Source organism: Rhinolophus sinicus, linkage group LG12, assembly GCF_036562045.2.
Source record: "Rhinolophus sinicus isolate RSC01 linkage group LG12, ASM3656204v1, whole genome shotgun sequence".
Classification (NCBI taxonomy): Eukaryota; Metazoa; Chordata; class Mammalia; order Chiroptera; family Rhinolophidae; genus Rhinolophus; species Rhinolophus sinicus.
Window position 1 is genome coordinate 67,359,420 of NC_133761.1, and position 19,130 is coordinate 67,378,549.

The 19,130-nt window shown below is 58.8% G+C and overlaps 1 protein-coding gene across 6 annotated transcripts; it reads left to right on the plus strand.

The window, feature by feature from the left end:
• Positions 1-1,056: 1,056 nt before the first annotated feature.
• On the plus strand, positions 1,057-19,027 carry INAVA (innate immunity activator). Of its 6 annotated transcripts, XR_012490980.1 has the most exons (11): positions 1,060-1,330; positions 7,140-7,288; positions 7,684-7,817; positions 8,059-8,175; positions 8,803-9,010; positions 12,329-12,382; positions 13,122-13,314; positions 13,531-13,704; positions 15,395-16,010; positions 17,287-17,447; positions 18,367-19,027. XR_012490980.1 is itself a non-coding variant. In XM_074317097.1 (10 exons), exons 2-10 carry the CDS (start codon positions 7,234-7,236, stop codon positions 17,377-17,379), a joined length of 1,641 nt encoding a protein of 546 aa, XP_074173198.1. In that variant the 5' UTR covers positions 1,057-1,330; positions 7,140-7,233; the 3' UTR covers positions 17,380-19,027. The 6 variants fall into 6 exon arrangements, 5 of the variants coding, with proteins under 5 accessions (XP_074173198.1, XP_074173197.1, XP_074173201.1 ...); XM_074317097.1 differs by having other exon boundaries at positions 1,057-1,330; positions 13,534-13,704; positions 17,287-19,027; XM_074317096.1 differs by having other exon boundaries at positions 17,287-19,027.
• The last annotated feature ends 103 nt before the right edge of the window (positions 19,028-19,130 follow it).

Consider the following 19,130-nt stretch of genomic DNA (forward strand, 5'->3'; position numbering starts at 1 on the left):
TACAGAGGGTGCCCCAAAAATGCATACACATTTTAAGAAAGGAAAAAATTGTATTCAAATTGTGATACTCCATATATACTGATAACAAAAGATGAATACAAGTATACAGTTTTTGCCCCCCAGTATATATTCTTTTCTTTTTTCTGTTTCTTTGGAGAACCCTGAGTGATGCAAGCAACTATCTTCTCTTCAATTTCAGGATAAAAATCTTAAATCGTTAGCCAGCCCACATGGGTCGTCAGCCAGCTTAGCTAATTGTGCCTTGGTACAAATGAGAAAAGGCCACCACCTCTAGGCAGATTTAGCTCTGGCCCCATCGGGGCTTGGCATGTAGAGCATGTGTGAGCCTTTTCTCTTTGCACAGTGCACAACCTGGACAACCACAGGGAGCCGTGCCTGCCCACTAGCCTCGTCTCTCTTCTGTCTTCCATTCCCTTCCCTCTTGCTTGTCCCACACCCAAATGTCCCCACAGCTCCTAGAACCCACTGTGCCCCTTTGTCTTTCAGCTTTTGTGCCTCCTGACACTGCTGCCTCACGTTCCTCCAACCTTCCAAATTACCCTGGCACTGCCTCCTGCAGCCAGGCTTGGCGGTCCCTCTCTGCGCCCAGGTCCTGGGCCTGACCTCACGGACACTACTGCTGCTTGATCACTGTCTAGGTGTGTGGTGGCGGTGGTGACGGTGATGGAGGTGGTGATGGTGGTGATGGTGGTGGCGATGGAGGTGGTGGTGATGGCAGCGGTGGTGATGATGGTGATGGCGGTGGTGGTGGTGGTGTCCTCCGGGGAAGAACCTGCATTCCGACCCTCAGTTCTGGGCACACTGTTCTTGTGAGCGAATGCGAACAGGGACGTGAAGTGAATGAATGAATGAATGAATGAAGGGTGGAGCTGCTTGGCTTTTCCGGCCGGAGCTCGGCCAGCAGCGCCGGGAGGAGGAGGGCTGGGCTGGGGCCCAGGAGGGGAGGCAATGCCGGCTCCCGGGGCGCACGAGAGCTGGCAGGGGCGCGGCGGCGCCGCCGCCTCTCGCACCGCTGGGTCTTGGGAATGGAGCTGCCCCGCCATACCCGGCCGGAGCGCGCGGATGAAGGCGGCGCGCGAACGCAGAGGAGCCTCCTCCCGCCAGGGCCGCGGGAACCGGTCGCGCCAGGGGGGTCCCGCACGCGGGCGCCCGGAATCGGGCGGAGGGGAACGGCCTCGCCCCTGAAGCCGGTGCCCCCGCAGGCCACCCTACCCCGATGGCACCTTCCTGCCCCGCACGCGGCCCCGCCCGACTCTGGGGTGGGAATCCTGAAGCCCCTCGCGCGGCTTCCCCCCTCCTCCGCGCCTTGGTACGCCCCGGGGGACAGATGTCTTGGGATCTTTAACATTTGGGATGCTGCGAATGCCGAACTTAAATGGAATACCTCCGGGGAGGGCGGGCCGGGGGGAGGGACGGCGGCCTGGACACGCGGGGCCTGCGGCTGCGGGGTCGGACCCGGGCGCGCGGGCGCGGGCGCGCGGCGCCGCAGCTCCGAGGGACAGGTAAGAGGGAAACCGGGGCCGCGGCCGGGTGAGCGGGGGATCGGCCCCTGAACCCACGGTCCTCGGCCTTAGCGGAGGGGCCCCTACAGGGAATGGGGGAATTCGCCAAGGGGGTGGGAATTCTGAGTTCCTACCCCAAATGCCTATTTCCACCGCCTCCACCTTTCCCCTTGGACCCTCCCCGTGCTGTGGACCCCCCCGCCGGCCAGGTTCCGGGAAGCCAGAAAGCAGCCAAACAAAAGGAGCAAAGTCCCGGCCGCTTGGATGCGGAGGGCGCGGTGGGGGAGGGGAGAGGGTGGACCGCACAAAGGGGCTTTTAAGGAAAGCCAGAGGTCTGGTTTCAGGCCGCCTTCCGGGCCAGCTGGGGTTCCCCGTCCCAGCCACGCCATCACCGCTTGCTGGAGGCGAACACCTCTCCCAGTGGGAAGGGAGGAGAGTGGAGGAAGAACACGGTTGGAGAACCACCTCCCACCCCCTTCGCCTGGAGGGTCCCCGGCCCATTCCCCTCTTGCTTGTTGCACGGCTGGCCTAGCGCAGACCACTGATTGTTAATTCATTCGGTGGAATTCCAGGGCGCCTGAGACTGGACGTTGCTGGGTGCGGGTGGGGAAGTGGAGACGGAGGAGAGGCCCTGGCTCTACAAGAACTTCCAATCGCGGATCAGAAGGAACTTCAAACAATATCGGGGAGTGGAGGGCGACAGGGTGTGGAAGACTTTTCTGATTCAGGACTTTTCCATAGGAACAGACAACCCTAAAGAGGTGGCTTTTCTCCGTTCACAGATCAGATTCTAAGTACCCTAATGTGATGCGAGGAAAATCCACGTCCTCCCCAGCTGGTGGTCTGCGGTTTGGGGCATCCATCAGCCCCCTGACCCAGACTGGCTGGTAGTGGGGACATTGAACCCTAAGTTCCCTGGAATGCCCATCTTCCCTTGGCATTTTGAGTTGAATGGCACGGCACAGCCAGATCCAGTGGGCCTGCGGTCTTGGAGAGTGGATTTGCCAGTCCCATTCCAAACCCCAGATTCTGCTGCATTGAGAAACACTGCCTCTGAATTTGAGGGAGCAAGGGGGGCCTCTGAACGCAGATGGGGGGTTCCCGGAAGGCGGGGTTCTTAACTGGGTCCTAGGCACCAAAGCATCTGGAGAGAATTCAGAGGGTTCATGAACTTCCATGGGAAAAACCCCACATCTTTCTTTTCTACCACCTTTAGCAGAGATTCAGCTTTGCCCTCGGTGACAAGGCGAGAAGCTGTGGGCAGCACCTGTGACTTTGCCATTAATAGAATTCGCAGTTTCATGTCACATTGCAGTTGTAGCTGCCTTGAAATATTGTCCACTCATCACTTCTGCGACATGCCCCACTGATAGATCCTGTGTGATGTCAGAAGGTGCACATACATCACTCTGTTTTTTTCTTGGTTTGTTTGTTTTTAGAACTGTGTTTCAATATAATTGGTTCTCGTAGTAATTCTCTTCATTTTATTTTATGCATCAAAACCTATGCTGTGAGCTGATTCCAGAAATTCCCATCCTCCCCCACCTGGAGCTGGGGGATGGGCTAGGTAGAGGGAGGGTGTCAATTAGGTGCCTAGTCAACTCCTCTGTTTGACGTTGGAAGAATGTGACAAACCTGTGGGGGGTGGGGGCGCCTGTTGTTTTTCCTAGGACGGGGGGAGGGGAGGGCTGCAGGCTCTTGACCAAGAGCTGGCTCCTGTCCATCCGAAGGGCTGTCCCCTGGAGGGCCTGTCCCCTGGAGGGGCCCCTCAGCCTCAGCCTGGGGAGGGAAGGAGGTGGTCACCCTGGAGGCCTCCATTGTTTGGAAAGAGGGTGTGTGCAGGAATGTGAAGGGGAGCTGGGCGTGTGTAGGGGGTGCTGAGGAAGGGGAGGGAGCAAGGGGAGCTCGGTGGGTGACCCAGCTCTGCTCCACGGGGGTCCTTGGTGGAGCTGACTTCCCCTTCATCCCGACTCTGGGGTGGGGGAGGGAAGCAGTGCTGGCCTAGGTCGTGCTGGGATCCCAGAGAGGGGGGTGTGGCGGGAGGAACCGAGAGTGGGGGAACGGAGGTGGTGGCGTTAAGTCTTGGGTGGGGGGCAGTCCTTAATCCGCAGCCTTTCTGTTTTCCAGCTCACTGGGGACAGGCAACAGGTGGCCTTAGCCCTTTGCTTCCCAGTAAAACAGGCTGAATTCCAACAGTGTTTGCTTGAGGGGCAATGAGGGGTGGAGCTGGAAGCTTATTTTTTTGTGGGAAACAAGTTCCATTTTGGAGTTTGAGGAATGGCTTAGAGCCTGGGGTGACAGTGGCCCTCCTGCGGAGGAGGGGACAGGACTGCGCGTCGGGTCCCCATGGACCCTGCTGAAGGATGGATGTCGATAATAAACAGGGAGGTGATGGTCTTGATGGTCCTGGGGGGAGGCGTTGGGGATAAAAAGCAGCCGGGCCTGCTTTGGGGCCCCAGAGCCTCCCCACGTGGAGTCCGGGGTCACTGCCTTCCTGAGGTTTCCAAGCTGACTCGGGAGAGACAGAACGCAGGCCTGGTCTCCGTTTCTGTGTGTGGGAAGAGCAAGGACCCGGCCTCGTCAGTTTATAAGTTTCTTGCTGGTACCCGCCTCCCCCCCTCACCCCCCCCCCGTGGCTGTAGCCCTTCCACCTGCTTTGGGGGGGCTGTGTGCCCGGATTTCTGGAAAAGGAAACTGAGGTACAGGACAGTGGCCATCTGAGGGAGCCAGGGTCAGGGCAGGAGGGCATGGGAGCCCCTCACCTCAGCCCTTTGCACCAGTGCCCCAGAGGCCATGAAGACAGGACCCCTGTGAACTCCCGCGTTGCTCCCAGGGGGCCCCTCCCCCCTGCTCCTCTGCTGCCCGGAAGTGCAGACGCCCTGTGGCAGCCACGCAGGTTTATTCAGGGAGGGACTAGCTCACCTGCTCCTCCCTTTGACTCAAGTCACAACAAGCAACCTGGTTCCCTGGGCCCAGCAGCCTGGGAGGGAGGCGGGCCAAGTGCTGGCAGACCAGTGTGTACGGAGTGGGAGCAGGTCAGAGAGAGAGTGCCAGGAGCTCGCCCTGTGGCCTGGGAGACCCCAGGGACATGCAACGCCCATCGGCCCCCTGACCTGGAATCTGGGGCTGTTTCCTGGACTCACGCACAGCAGGTGAGGGAAGGGCAGCTGGAGGAACAGGTCCTTGGGGCCAAGGGGCAGGCTGGCCCGGGAGTGGCTCAGGCGCTGGCCAGCACCACCTCCCCTTCCCGTCTTAGGGCCCAGGGCGCTGGGGGGACCGGATGCGGAGCCTGGCCTTGTAGTGGTGAGGCCTCAGTTTCCCCAGGAGGAGGGAGAAGCAGGGATGAGGACGGGGCTGCGGGGCACATTAGTGATTGACGAGAGGAGCCCTGAGGGGGAGTTTCCATTCCCCCCTCCACTCCTCTTCTTCCTCCTCTGCCTTTTCCTGGGGACGTTGTTCAGTCAGGCGGACAGACTGCTTCTTAGGGCCCAGGACTGGAGCTGGGGTCCCGGAGGGCAGAGGTTTCTCTGTGGGGAGGGAGTGGATGTTCCCTAAACTGCCTTTGCCTAAAAGCAGGGCCTGAGACACCTCGGCTGGAGCCCCGTGCCTCCTGTGTGAAGGTGGGCTCTGGACTGGTCCCCACTGTGCGGAGGTAGCCAGCAGAGCCAGAGGAGGGAATGGTGTGTCTGAGGAGGTCCCAGCGGTCTGCATTCAGGCCAGGGGCTGGACGGGCCTTAGCCACTGGCTCATATCCATTGTGCCTGTGAGGAAACGGGGCCCAGCCAGGTGGGGTGACTTGCCCAGATAACAGACTCCAATCTGGGGTTCCCAGACTTCAAGGCCTGTGCTTGGAGCAGGAAGTGCGCCCCTGGTGGGCACAGCGCCAGATTGGGACCCCTGAGGGCAGTGCCTCCCCACCCCCCAGACCCAGCTGACCTGGGGGGTAGGGACTGGGGGAGAGGAGGCTGCTAAGGGGTGTCTGCTCAGCCCCCCATCTCAGCCCCTGAACTGGGTGGCACAGCTTCCCAAGGCAATTCCTTCCGAAGTTAATAATTAATTAGCAAGTGTGGCTAGTTAATGGCTCCCCTCACACATTACCCCTCCACGTCCCAGTCCCCAGCTGGCTGAAACTGGCTTCCGCCTGGCTCTGGGGCTGGGCCTGGCCTGGCCATGGGGAGGGTCAGAGGCCGCGGGGTGGGAGGAGAGTGACTGCTGGCTCTCATCTCCTGGGAGGGATGGACAGACTGGCCGGGGTGACTCCCCTACGATGGCTCCAGAACATACGGCCAGTCTCTTAGACGGGTTTGCAAAGGCCACACATAACCTTTCTTTTTCAATCCTGCCACCCACTCTCGAGGCTCCATTGGAGCTGAACTCCCCAGTGCAGGTTCCTGTGGTTCTCAGTTGTTTCTGCCTGTGCACGTTGACGGGCGGTGGTGTTTACGGAGGTCTGGAAAGCCTCTCGCTTGTTCTGCGCTTTCTGTCTCCAATGGCAGAGGTGCTGCTGGAGGGGAGGGGGGCTTCCTCTCTGTGCCTTGCTTTGTATCTGCTCCCCCAAGGCCCGCGTTTCTCTCCTGGTGGCACCCACACTGTGGCCCCTGCCCTCCGGAGGCAGGATAAGCGCTAGACAGAAACTCTGCGGGGACTGGACTGTTGCTTAATGGGCTGACTCAGTGAGGAGGTGGCTGGGCTCCTTCCAGACGCCCGCCCGGCTCCGCCCGCCCTCCCCACTCCTGCAGCACTGCAACCACAGCTGCCCAGCCCAGCCAGCTGGGCCGACCAGGGGTGTGGGCTCGGGAGAGGGGACACGCAGCAGGTGTTGTTTTGGTGATGCTGGGACCGTGCCGTGCCACCCCAGTGTCCCCAAGCCCCAGGAAGGCAGCTTCTGCCCTTGTCACCCTCCCTCCACCCCCAGCAACCCTGACACACACCTCCGGGGCTCCTCTGGCTGTGGGGTCCAAGGGGTCCAGCTTGACTAGGCAGACTCCCCGTCAAGGGATCTCCTGGTCGTGGCTGGTGTCCTAGGAGTTGGCTCAGGCTTTGGGACAGCTAGCTGTCTGGCACCTGCCTTCGGATGAACATCCTGGGCCAGAGCCGGGCAGCCTGGGCTTTGGGGCACCAGCCCAGGGCCTTGGCTGAAAGCCCAGAGCCCAGCGACTGGGGCAGCAGGATGGGCCCCCCGGGGCCTCTGGCTGAGGACAGTTGGCCCTATAGGGACCGGCATGCCTCCTGGGGACACTGTCCCCTCCCTGCTTTCCTTTCCCCACCCTGTCTCCTTGTCCGCATCCTTTGTTCTTCTCCTAATTGACCTTCTCCCCAGGGTCAGGAGTTCCTGGGGCCGCCTCTACTTGTGAACCACTTGGGCCTACGTGTCTCTCTGGGTAGGAGGCAGTGGGGGGCTGTGGGGGGCCCAGCAAGCCCCCGGGGAGCAGGTATGGCGGTGGGGCCCACAGAGCCTTCTCTCTGCGCACCCCCATTGCTGAGAACCCCCATCTGTGCTCACCCAAGGAAGCACTGTCCTCACCGCCATGCCCTCTGCCCTCTAGCATGATTGCTAAGCTCTGTTTGGAACCAAGGGGCTTTACACGTAGCTTTTTCTTTATTGTCTCTTAAAAGTTGGGGAAATTCCAGACCGCCTACACGTCCTGGCTCAGGCTGGGAACGGTGTCACCCGTCCCTGCGCTGTGCGGCTTCCTCCCAGAAGTCCACCATGGAGAGTAAGGATGAGGTCAGCGACAGTGACAGCGGCATCATCCTGCAGTCTGGTGAGTGGCTCAGGAAGGCCCGGCACTCTGAGTCCCCAGCTGCGCCCCCGGGGCTGGCCAGGCTGAGATGCTGGAGGACTGGAGGCGGGTGGGAGGCTGGGCGAGGTCTCTGCTGGGGGCAGACATGGGGAGGGCTGGAGAGCTTTCCATCCTGGCGGTTTGATCGTATCTGGAACCGGCATCTTCAACTTCGGCCCCAGTGATCACACAGCTGAAACACCCTCCCTGTCTCTCTGGATGGCCTGAGCTCGTGGGCCTAGGCTGGCCCTGTCCTGACAGGACAAGAGCGAATAGGCGTGTGTGTGTATGCATGTACATGTGTGTACATGCGTGCTCCCCTGGGCTGGTCAGGATGGCCTGCCGGGCTTCCCTGAGTGTGTGGCCTCTGCCCCCAGGCCCGGACAGCCCGGTGTCCCCACTGAAGGAGGTGAAGGAGCTGACGTTCGCGGTGCGCAAGCAGCAGAGGGCCCTGGAGGAGAGGCTGGAGGGCTGCCTGGAGGAGCTGCGGGCGCTGTGCCTGCGGGAGGCGGTGAGCTCGGTCGCCCGGGTCACACCCACACGTGGGCTACTCGGGGGAGGCCTGGAGTCCCGTTGTGGGATGCTGGCCTGAGGAAAGGGAGAATTTTGGAAGTCAGATGGGGGAATGGTGCCCGTGGTCCCTGCCCGGGCCACTGGACAGCCCGGGGAAGAAGGGCTGAAGGGCTGCAGAGGGATGGAGCCTCTTGGAGGTGCATGCAGAGGGGCATGGCTTGACCTTGCTTTCCCTGCAGGAGCTGACAGGCGTCTTGCCAGCTGAGTACCCCCTCAAACCAGGGGAGAAGGCCCCGAAGGTCCGTCGCAGGATTGGAGCAGCTTACAAGCTGGACGAGAAGGCCTTGTCCAGAGAGGTGAGGACCTCGGCCCCCAAAGGTGGGTTGCTGAGTCTGACATCATGTCTGGAGGGGAAAGCTTCCGGTGCTCAGCAGGAAGGGCACATGGCTCCGTGTGGACGAGGGGCACCCGCTGAGTGGGCCCAGATGTCCCTGGGGAGGGTGTGCCACCCCAGGGGGCAGAGGGCTGGGAACTCAGGGGAGGACATTGGTTTGGCCCCCTAGTGGGCATACCAGTCAGGAGCTCATGCAGCCTGGAGAGGCAGTGGCCTGTTCAGACAGGTTGTTCTGGCCCCTAGGGCTGTCCTCGTCCTCCTTGGCCTGGGATGGAGGCTGGGGGTGGTGCAAGTCCTCCCAGAAGCCCTTCCCTGCGGTGTGAGTGGCAGCTGTTTCCCCTGCCCAGCCCTTTGGGGTCAGGAGGGAAAGTGTTCCACTTTGGTTCCTGCCCAGCCTGGCTCAGCGGGCAGGCTGGTGGGTGGGTCCCGTGCCAGTTTTCCAGGCTGACAACTCTGCTCAAGGTCACCTCCCTTCACCACCCTGTGCCCCACATCAGTGTTTAGGGCCAGGGTCCAGAGCATCAGGTCAGGGCCACCCTCTGTGTCCCCAAGCCCCCTGCCTCCCACACTCACTGCCCCCACCCCCCAGGACCCCCTGAGCAGCCTGGAGCGGGAGCTGGCCCTGCAGCTGCAGATTGCTGAGGCCGCCCGGCGCCTGAGCTGCGAGGAGAACCTGGGCCGGCAGGCCCGCCGGCAGCGGAAGCACGCGGTGCTGCAGGAGGAGCGGAAGCTGCGGGAGCTGGAGCGCTGCCTGGGCGAGCGGCGGCGGCACAGCGGGCGCGTGCCCCTGGGCCCTGGTGAGTGCGCCCTGCCCGGGCCGCCGGCCTCTGGGAGCCATGTGGGGGGCTGGGCGGCCACCGCCTTCGGTCCGCCTGGCCTGTGTGGCCCGACTGTGTTTGAGGCTCCAGAGCCACCCCGTGCTGATCCCCTGCCTCCCCACAAGCCTCAGCAGAGGACTTCCCACCTGCAGGGAGCCTGTCCCCCAGCTCCGCAGAGAGCAGCCCACTCAATCCTTCCACATCCTGCTCAGAACCCACCGCCCTCCAGCAGACTTCCTGTGCAGCAGTCGTGCCCAGGCTGGCCTTGTGCTGATTCCAACGGTTCCTCACCTGCAGGCTCCGGGTCCACTCCAAGCTGACAGGGAGACACTTATCTGGGTTTAGCTGGTTGGCTGGCATGAGCCTGTGGCTCTGTGGTGTGGTGACGTCCCTGGCCTGAGTGAGCCGCGCAGGGTCCCACCCACCATTCCTGTGCATAACGGTTCCCCGCTGGTTTCAGGGTCCATGGCTACTCGTGGGCTGTTTCGGTTGAAATCCAGCAGCCCCAGTGCCCTGCCCCACAATCCCTTAAGTTTCCAGAATCATCCTGGTCAAGAGGGGAGCACTTCCCCTTCTCTGGTTGAGTCCCTGAGCCCCAAGGCCTGGTGACCAGTGGTTATGGGGCACCTGGTGAGTTGTCTGGGCCCCAGGCCAGCCATCCATGACATCAGTGCGTCTAGCCCAGGTTACCTTCCAGGATGTGTTTCTGAGCCCTCAGGTGTGACTGTTTTCTTTCCCCCTGACCCAAACCCAGCTCATCAGGTCAGACTTGCAGCCCTCCCTTCCAAGGGCATTGTGCCCTTGTTTGACCCCTTCCCCAGGCCTCTCATGGGTCCCAGGCCTTTGGCTGTAGTGAGGAGCCTGGAGGAGGGGATGCGGGTGGTAGCCCTGAGGCAGAACTGCATTCCAGGCCTGGACCGGGCTGCTGCTCCCACCCTCAGGCTCTTTGCTGGGGCCACTGTCCTCCCAAGTTGGGACCTTGTGTAGAACCCAAAAGCCCATCCTGTGGCCCACGCCTCAGGCAGGTGGAGATCACAGTGCAGGTCTCAGAAGTCCTGTACCCACAGGTCATCTCTGATTTAGGGTAGAAAGGATGTGACCAGACAAAGGAGTGACCCAGGCTCACGTGGCCGGACTTCTCTGGTTGGAAGGGCTCTGGCCTGGCTGCACGACAGCACTGCTGGGCTCCGGCCTCTGAAGCAAGAGAAGCCCTCCGTTCTCCCTCTGCTCTCCAGGGCCCCAGGCTGGGCTGGGGCAGTGTGGCCGAGTCAGTGAGCCGACGTCAGGAACCACGAGTGTCTGGCTGGCGGCTATGCAGCGGCTCTCCACATTCCCCTCTTGCATCACGTGCGTCTGGCCTGTGAAACGCTGATCTGCCTGTTTTCAGGAAGATGAGGGGTGACGGGGATTGATGTCTGTCTTCTCAGACCATATATTCACACCAAAACACAGGAGTCTGATTCCAGCCGCCTCGCTGGCCCTAACCGAGAGCGTCGCACCATTTCTTCAGCTGGACATTAGCGAAAAATAAGAACCTTTACTCCCCAGGTTTTCATCAAAGATCAGAGGCAGGAGACCAGAACTCAAGAAGAGGGTACCTTCTTGATGGAACCCCAAAGCAAAGACTAGTGTGAGGCATATGTACCATGTTTCCCTGAAAATAAGACCTAGCCAGACCATCAGCAATAATGCATCTTTTGGAGCAAAAATTAATATAAGACCCAGTATTATATTTTATTATATTACATTTTATATTATATATTACATTACATTATATTATACCCGGTATTATATTATATTATATTATATTATATTATATTATATTATACCCGGTATTATATTATATTATATTATATTATATTATATTATATTATATTATATTATGTTATATTATATTATGTTATATCATATCATATCATAAAGACCGGTCTTCTATGAATTTTTGCTCCAAAAGACACATTAGAGCTGATGGTCCGGCTAGGTCTCATTTTCGGGGACACACGGTGTGTAGGGCCGACCCTGCTCCTGGAGCAGGGTGCCCTGCAAGGTTTAAGGGCTCCTGCGTTCTACTCCCTTTAAGCTGTAGGACAAAGGTTGAAAAGGTCTCTAAAGGCCCACACAGTAAATGTTCTAGGCTGCGTGGGCTGCATGGTCTCCACAGCTACTGACCCCTGCCTTTGGAGCTGCAATTCGATAAAACTTTGCTTATAGAAACAGCCAGTTAACCAGATTGGGCCCCAGGGCTGTAGTTTGCTCATCTCTGTTATTAAGGATTTTAAGATGGCTGGAATTGTTTACTTGTAGAATTTTCTGGGTACTGACCTGTTCGTTAGATGCCGCTAACAGGAGAGCTGGTTAAGAGCCCTGTGGTGTCAGACTGTTGGGTGTGAATTCTGACTCATGCACCTTTTGGCAGATTAACCTGAGCATGTTACTTACCTCCTCCAAGACTCAGTTTCCTCCACTCTGTACCTCAGAGTTGTTGGGGGAGCACGTGAGTTAATACAGATAAAGTACTCAGACAGGTGCTGGCACAACAGAAATATCAGCGACTGCTCGTTTTTCCTCCTCTTTGTTCTCAAACATAGTTGAAGATGCTCTGTGGGTTCCATCCGGGTCACATGAGGCAGGTTCTTAATATCCGAAGTTTCAGCTCAAAGGCTGTGGCCGACAGTTTCCCTCGGCTTCCTTGGGGCACAGCTGTGGCTGCGTCCTGCAGAAGCCATAGTCCACGTCCTCCAGACTGGCCATGTCACCAGTTAAGGAACCTTCCTGAAGCAGCCGGCAGACCCTACTTTGAATTGACCCCACCACCCCACAGCTCAAAGTCCCATGTGGAGTTCTGCCATTTGGGGTCCTGGAGTGGAGCTGTATTTGTGATAACAGAAGGCCAGAGAAAAGTTAGCTAATTCTTTCATTCCAAGGGCCTTCCAAAACGACTCTGTCTTTGCCTCACCCTTCCGGGATTCCCCACCACAGGAAGCCCTGGCTTTTTCTGATGGATGGGGAAACTGAGGTCCAGAGCGTTGAAATGAATTATTCAAGGTTACAAAGTTAATGGCAGAGCCAGGATTAAAATCGGGTTTCCTGTCTCCTTGCTCCTGACTTCTGAATTTTTTCTACTTCCAAGTAACAAATTCATACCCAAAATAGTGTTTGACACACAGTTGGCATTTCCTGATAAGGCATCTGTTGGGAAGGTGGGGGTCAGGCCTGGGTTTTTCTGCACTGCTGGCTCCCCATACCTATGGGTTGATTTCCTCACCTCCGTCTCTTTTCTCCCATTGGCTTTTCCAGAGCTCAGTGCCTCTGATGACAGCTCCCTGTCGGATGGGCTACTCCTGGAGGAAGGTGAGAGGGGCACTGTAGGGATGATGGTCAGGGCTGGGCTCTGGCAAGACCGTGGGGCTTTGGCAGTTTATCGGTGGGCACTTCATATGGGGGGTGGAGCTTGGAGTGAGCGAGTGGAGGTGGTGCCGCTCTTAGCTGATGTTTCTCTGCCCCACACGTGCTCCATGAGAGTGGGGACGTGCTGACCCTTTGCATTCTAAACACTCAATCATTTGGGCAGGGAAAGGAAGGGTGAATTCTAGCCAAGCCCAGGTGTCCCTGCCTCTGTCCTGGGACTTGCTTTCCATACGCACCTGTCAGCCACAGAGCTATCTGGCCGCAGTCATTGCCCTTTCTGAGAAGAGGGTAGCAGGAAATCTAAGTCCATAGATTAAGAAGCCTGTTTACAAACCCTGATGATGCAGGGGGTCAAGGTAACCAAGGTGTGCAGTCCTGCCCAGGGAGTGCCAAGGCCAGTAAGGAAATAGCGCACATGGGAACCGTGTGAACAGGACACATAGGTAAACAAAGAGTTTGCTGCCGACATGGTACCAGGAGCAAAGGTTGGAAGGTGGAGTAATGTGAGCCAAGGAGCGTGAATCTCAAGGCTTCTGGAAGGGGCCTGTGACGGAGGGCTTAGGTCTAAAGGCGAGGAGACCCTTTTCTAGCATCTGGGTCGGCACGGCAGGACAAGCAACCTGGCAGGGAGAGGTGAGCCGGTTGCCCAGCCACTGCCCTCACAGGTTTTTTACTCTCGCAGAGGATGCCCAGGTGCCAAAACCTCCCTCAGAGTCGCTGCCCCTCCCGCCCCAGAGCCTCGAGGGGCTGCAGCCAGCAGGAGCTGAGACTGGGGGCTTGGACCGTGCGCCCATCCAGAATAGCCCCTGGAAGGAGACCAGCCTGGACCACCCGTACGAGAAGCCCAGGAAGTCTGACCCCGACAGTGAGAGCAGGTCAGAGCGGGGCAGGTCAGGGCGGGGAGGAAGGAGGGGCCAGGAGCAGGGAGACTGCTGGGGGCACAGCAGAGCCAGCCTGGGAGACTGCCCCCCTCCTTAGCTGTGTGGTGCTGGGAGCTTGGGGCCCCTTCTACCGTGCCCCATTCCTCTGCATAATGGGAACCCTCACATGGAAGCATTCCTGCCGCTGACCTGTCACCACCCCTTTTGCAGCAGCTCAGCCACCATGCCGCAGGATGGGCCCAACGCCTCCAACCTGTGTCTGCTGGAGCCCGCCCCCTACCACGTGGTTCCCATTCGCAGTGTCCCGGGACAGCGGCAGGGCCGCACCAGTGCCCCCGCGACCCCTGAGACGCAGGGGAGGAGGGGACTATCGCAGTCTCTGAGGTAAAACATGGGCCACTCCCGAGATGCAGGGGGCGGGGACCCACTGTCGAGAGCTTATATTAGAGGGTAGTGGCTCCTAGGGTAGAGGTGGGACACCTGTGGGTAACGTGTGGCCAGTGCCTTCTTGGGGCACCTCTCAGTAGAGGCTGTGTCACAGCCAGCAAAGCCAGAGGCAAGTCATTCGTGAAGCCAGTTTTCTTCCAAAGACCCCAGGTTTGTCTTTTTGCACAAGTGTCCTCGGCAGCATGTATGTGCTGGTATGCTTTCAGTTTTCTGCAACTGCTGGTTATTGGACACTGACGTGTACAGTCGACTTATTATTTGCGGTCAGTTTACGTCCTGCGAAGTCACCACACACATTGGAATTTGCGGGTACAGCCGTTCATCCTGGGGAAGTAGAGTGCTAGGTTCCTGAGAGCTTTAGCTCACATTTTTGTCAACTGATCAATATGTAACCTGTTTTATGAGAGTTTCTGGCTAAAGTCATCGTATGTAATGTATGTCCTTGAGTCATTAACATTGAAGTCATGTCCAGATGAAGCTCATCTAGTGGGTATTCTGTCCACCAAGCCGGCACATCCTTCCTCAGCACTTTGCTTGGGGCCGTTTAAAACAGTGAAGTCACTCAAGAAAAGCACAAAATGGCAAAAACAAACAAAAACAAACAAACAAACTAGTGGGCACGGGATAGAGTGGAAAGGCTGCCCGTTGACACTGAGCTGAAACAACTAGTCAGAGGGTCACCTTGTTCAGTCTCAGCTGGGAACGGGCCTGCTGGACAGCTCCAATTTTTCACCGTTCTGTGCATGTCCCCAAAGGACCACGGAAGTGCCACACGTGCTGATTTTGACATTACAAATGGATCTAGCTGTGGGAGAATTTGCAAAGACAGAATCCACAAATAATGAGTCGATTGCTTGCTACGTTCCCAGCGCCCTGCTGCTTGGTACTAGTTTAAGTGACAGCGTTATGACAGGTGTTAGTGACACCACAAAATGCCCTGGGCCCCAGCAGGCCCCGCGGGATTCCTCTCCATCAGTATAAGTTTGCTTGTCAGGCAGCCCGAGACGGGTGCAGCCTGGGCAACCCCTCACGTCAGGGATGAGTTTTAGGCTTTACGTACCCCCAGGGCCTTTTGCAAACAGTGCCTTCGATCCAGTTAGTAAAAGGTGTACCCTCTGGACAGACACGGCCCCATGCCCCTGTGTGTCAGCACAGTGAGAGCTGGATTTCAGCCCCGCTGGGCCTGGACTGGTGCCCTGGGGAATGCCACCCTGCGTTACTCTGCTAGCTCTGCCGTAAGAAAACACAACAGACGGGGTGACTTGGATGAGAGAAATGATGGTCTCAGGGTTCTGGAGTCAGAAAGTCGAAAATTAAAGGCTGGCTTCTCCTGGGGCCTCTGTCCTTGGACTGTAGACCACGTGTGCTCCCTTGGTGCCACGTTCAGCGCAGACACCTGACAGTGTCTGCCTGACCAGGTTCTGTGGATGAAACACCACTGAACAAAGGGTCCCTAAAGTGGCTGAGGAGAGGTGACCCTGACGTAGCACACTGGATACAAACCAGAAATGTGAGTGGAACAGAAGGAGGTGCACTCGGGGGAAAGATATGTTGAGTTACGCTAGGCCAGTAGGGTGTCTGCCCCCATTCCCCAGGCTCAGGACGTCTGCCTTCATCCTCTCCGCAGGACGGACTCCTTCCGGGCGGGGCCCCGCCGCCGCCCCACGCACTACACGGTGACTGTGCCCAGCTCCTGCTGGACCCCGGCCGGTCCCCCACGGCCGCCCCACATTCCCAACTCCTGCTCGGAGGACAGCGGCTCCGATGGCTCCAGCGTGTCGCACGCCACCTCGCCGGGGAGCAGCAGCCCGGACATCTGCGCTCTGCGGCCGCTGTCCCCGACCGCGCTGCCGGGCCACTGTGGGGCCTGGGGCCCAGCCGTTCCCCACCCAGCCCTGCTGCTGCCCGCCGGGTCCTTCCCGGCTGGGCGGTACGTGCTGGTGGCCGAGGGCTGCCTGCCGCCGGGTGAGCTAGACCTGATGGCCCGCGAGGAGGAGGGACTGGCCCTGCGGCTCCAGCAGCTGCAGCAGCACTTGCGCCCCCGCGGCCGCCCGGCGCGCACGCCGTCCCTCAAGGACAGCCCCGCCGGCCGCGCGCTCTGCAGGGCGGCGGTGACCCAGGAGCTGCAGTTGTGGCACGAGCGCGCCCGCATGCGCAGCGCGCGCCCCCACTCGCTGGACCGCCACGGGGCCTTCCGCGTGCGCAGCCTGCCCCCCGGACGGGTCTTGGGGCCCCAGACGCAGGTGAGTGTCGTAGGCTCTTCCAGCTGTGGAAGGGCTGCCAGCCTGGCAGGTCCAAGAGTAGAGACGTCATAGCAGCAATCTGGTGGCCAGATCCCCAGCTGGGAAGAAAAGGCCAAAAAACATTCCCTCTTGGCTCTGAAAGCGCCCCTGACTCACCTGGGGCACCTCCTAACTTTGCCTGTGTACACTGGAGGAGATGGTCCTCCGGGAGAGCGGACACCTTTCTTTTTAAGGTCTCCACAGTTGATCCCCCAAACAGACAAGCCTCTATTCCTCATGAAAAGTCCAATCCATGTTGAAGCATCCCCCCAATTTCCTGACTTGAAGGCCCAGGACAGAGGGAGAGGCTCGGAAAGTGTTTGCCTAAGCCTGTGGCCTCCCTGAGGCAGCTGCCAGCCTTCCATGCTGCCAAGCTGCAACGCAGGGTGGCATATGGGTTAAGTGCACAGACCCTACGGTAGACTGTCCGAGTTCAGATCTCAGCCCTGCTCCCTGCAAGTGACATGACTGGGCAAGTGGATTAACTCCTGAGACTCTCTTCCTCCCTCTTAGAATGGGAGTACTTTTTTCACAGGTGGGTAGGAACCTCGATGAGTGAATATGTGGGACATGATTAGAGGAGTGCCTAGCAAGGACTGGGTGAGTGGTGCTGGCGTACTAGGTCGTAGGACAGAGAGCCCTGACATGACGTAGGGGAGGCCACCTGTGTTCTACAGACCGGTTTCTCCATCCTGGAAGTGGGGAAGACACGTGTATGAGCCCGTTTTTGTGTCTCCCTGGTTAGGAGGGCTCTGTAGGGGGAGTGCTCCAGAAGTCACCAACAGGCTGCTTCTCTGAGAGCCTAGATTCCCCAGCTGCGTGTTGCCCCCACCCCACTTCTCAGAGCTGCAGCATCTGGGCCTGGCAGCATCCTGGCCCCAGTCCCGCCGCACCCTCCAGCTGATGTGCTTTTCCTTCCTGCGAGCTCGGGCCTGTCCTTAGCCCAGGCCCAGCCCATCCCAACCTGCCAGACAGGGAGGGTGGTGAGAAGTGAGCTGGGGACGGGCGGAGGAGGTCAGGGTGCTGTCACACCCCATAGAGAGCTGGAGTGGAAAGTGGATGGAGGGTGATTCCTGGGGGACACATGGCCTCCTGGAGAGGCAGGGGCTGAGTGGCTGGGCCGGGGCTGCCACTGGTCGGCATCCTTAAGGGACAAGGGTGGTACACCTGGGCTGGTGGTCTGGACGTTTCTGCCCAGTCTGCTCACCCACCTCTCCTCTCTCCCTGACCCTGGCAGGTGCCCACTGTGTGTGTGCTCCGGAGATCGCCCGAGGGGGCCCCTGTGCAAGTCTTTGTACCTGAGAATGGCGAGATCATCAGCCAGGTGTAACCAAGGCCAGGGGTGCCCCGTGCCCCCAGGCTGTGGCTCGGCTGCCGGAAAAGACTGTTTCCTAGCGGGTGGGGGCTCCGACCGCCCCCCGAGTGCCTTCTGCAGCTCCCTTGTCCCCATCGCAGGGCGATGACCTGGAGCTGAAACTTTTTTTTTTTTAATACCAGTTTTTGTTGAGAAAGTCCTGGTTTGAGGATTTATATTTGTCATTTGTCCTCAAGATCCCTGTAATATGATAATGCTTTATCCCTCAGAGGCTGGCGTGTTGGACCGGGGGCCTGGCCTGAGGGACAGTGTTTGTCTCCTTATGTAAGACAGGTGGTGGGGGATGCAGGAGGCAGAAAGGGCCAGGTCAGGTCCTCAAACGCTCCGCCCTCCGGTTCTGAGAACGGGCCTGGAGAACAGCCCGGCCTCCTGTCTCACTGCAGCTGGAGGCTGGCGGCAGCACGCTCGTGTACCCCACCATCCGTTTGCCAGCCCTCTGGGTACCGCAGGGGTGGCTGGGCTGGGGAGCCTTCATCCCCTTTACAATGTGCTCTGTGATGCACACAGAAACGTGGGGTAAAGGCCAGTGTGTCTTGGTGGAGTACGGTCTTCCTGATGTGTGAATCCTGTCGGGGGCCCCCATCTCCTCTCCGGGCCCCGTGGGCTCCCAATATCTCTGACCTCTGAGCCTTGACCTGAAGGCTTCCCCAGTTTTGAAGCGTCAGGAGGCCCAGGCTGGGGGCCGCCTGTGGTGCTGGTGGCTGGACAACAGCTCACCTTTTGACCACCTTCTCTGGGCATCGTGAGAACCTGCAGCTCACCACTCCCTCTTACCTCTTTTCATCATCGTCCTAAAAACCAACACCTTACAAATGTTTCGGAAAGGCACCACTTTGGTGGCTTGTTCTCAGAGGCAGGGGCGAGCTCATGGCTCCTGCTTCCCCTCCCCCCTCCTCCCCCAGCCATGCCTCTGCTCTGAGACTGGGGTTCCTTGAAATACAGACGGGAGCACCCGCCCTGAAGAGCGTTAACCAGTTGTCCCAGCTGCCGTGACTTCAGCTGCCTGTGCCGAGTAAGACCATCAGGTGGTCCGTGGGTTCTCATCCCTGGGCCTTTGCGGCTGGTTAAACCCAGGTGGGGACCCTGCTTCAAGGAGACAGCCACGAAGCGGAGGCTGGGCGGAGTCAGGAGCGCTGGGGTCTGATGTGGCCCCGCAGAGCCCTTCCTCTCAAGTTCCTTGGACTTGGCAGCAACTAGGAATACAGCTGAAGGCTCCAAGAACTTGGTGCCTGATCCTTCTCCCTCCTGGACAGAGCGGTGTTGTGGCTGCACGAGACTGAGACTGCTGAGGGAAGAGCCCAGGTGGCCTGAGGGATGGGGAGGGGGGGGCACCTGCATGATCGAATGTCCTACTTTGGATGCTGTTCTTGTTGTTTGTCTCTAAGCCCCCTTCCCCAGTGTCCAGCCACCCCCCCTCCCAGGTCCTCCAGGGGCTGAGCTGGGAGACATCTGAGCACCCCCCCACACCTGAGTGTCCTTTGTATTAACTTATTGGTCCCATATGATGCCTGGTGCTGTTGCAGTGGCTGCGTCCTCAGCGGCAGGGGCTGCACCTGTGGGTTCTTGTGCCAAATACTTCAATAAAGCTGTTTGTGATCCGCCGCGCTGCTGGTGAAGGGTTCTTTTGTGCCAAGAAGCTCTGCCCAGCCCTGAGGGTGCTCCCCAGGGTAGCGGAGTTGCCTGGCCTCTCGGGCTGGTCCGCCCGG

Coding starts and splice junctions, on each gene's coding strand:
- INAVA (XM_074317100.1), top strand. CDS start 1,375: ATGCTGCGAATGCCGAACTTAAATGGAATACCTCCGGGGAGGGCGGGC. Junction 7,289..7,683: donor CGGCATCATCCTGCAGTCTG/GTGAGTGGCTCA, acceptor CTCTGCCCCCAG/GCCCGGACAGCCCGGTGTCC. Junction 8,176..8,802: donor AGAAGGCCTTGTCCAGAGAG/GTGAGGACCTCG, acceptor CCCACCCCCCAG/GACCCCCTGAGCAGCCTGGA.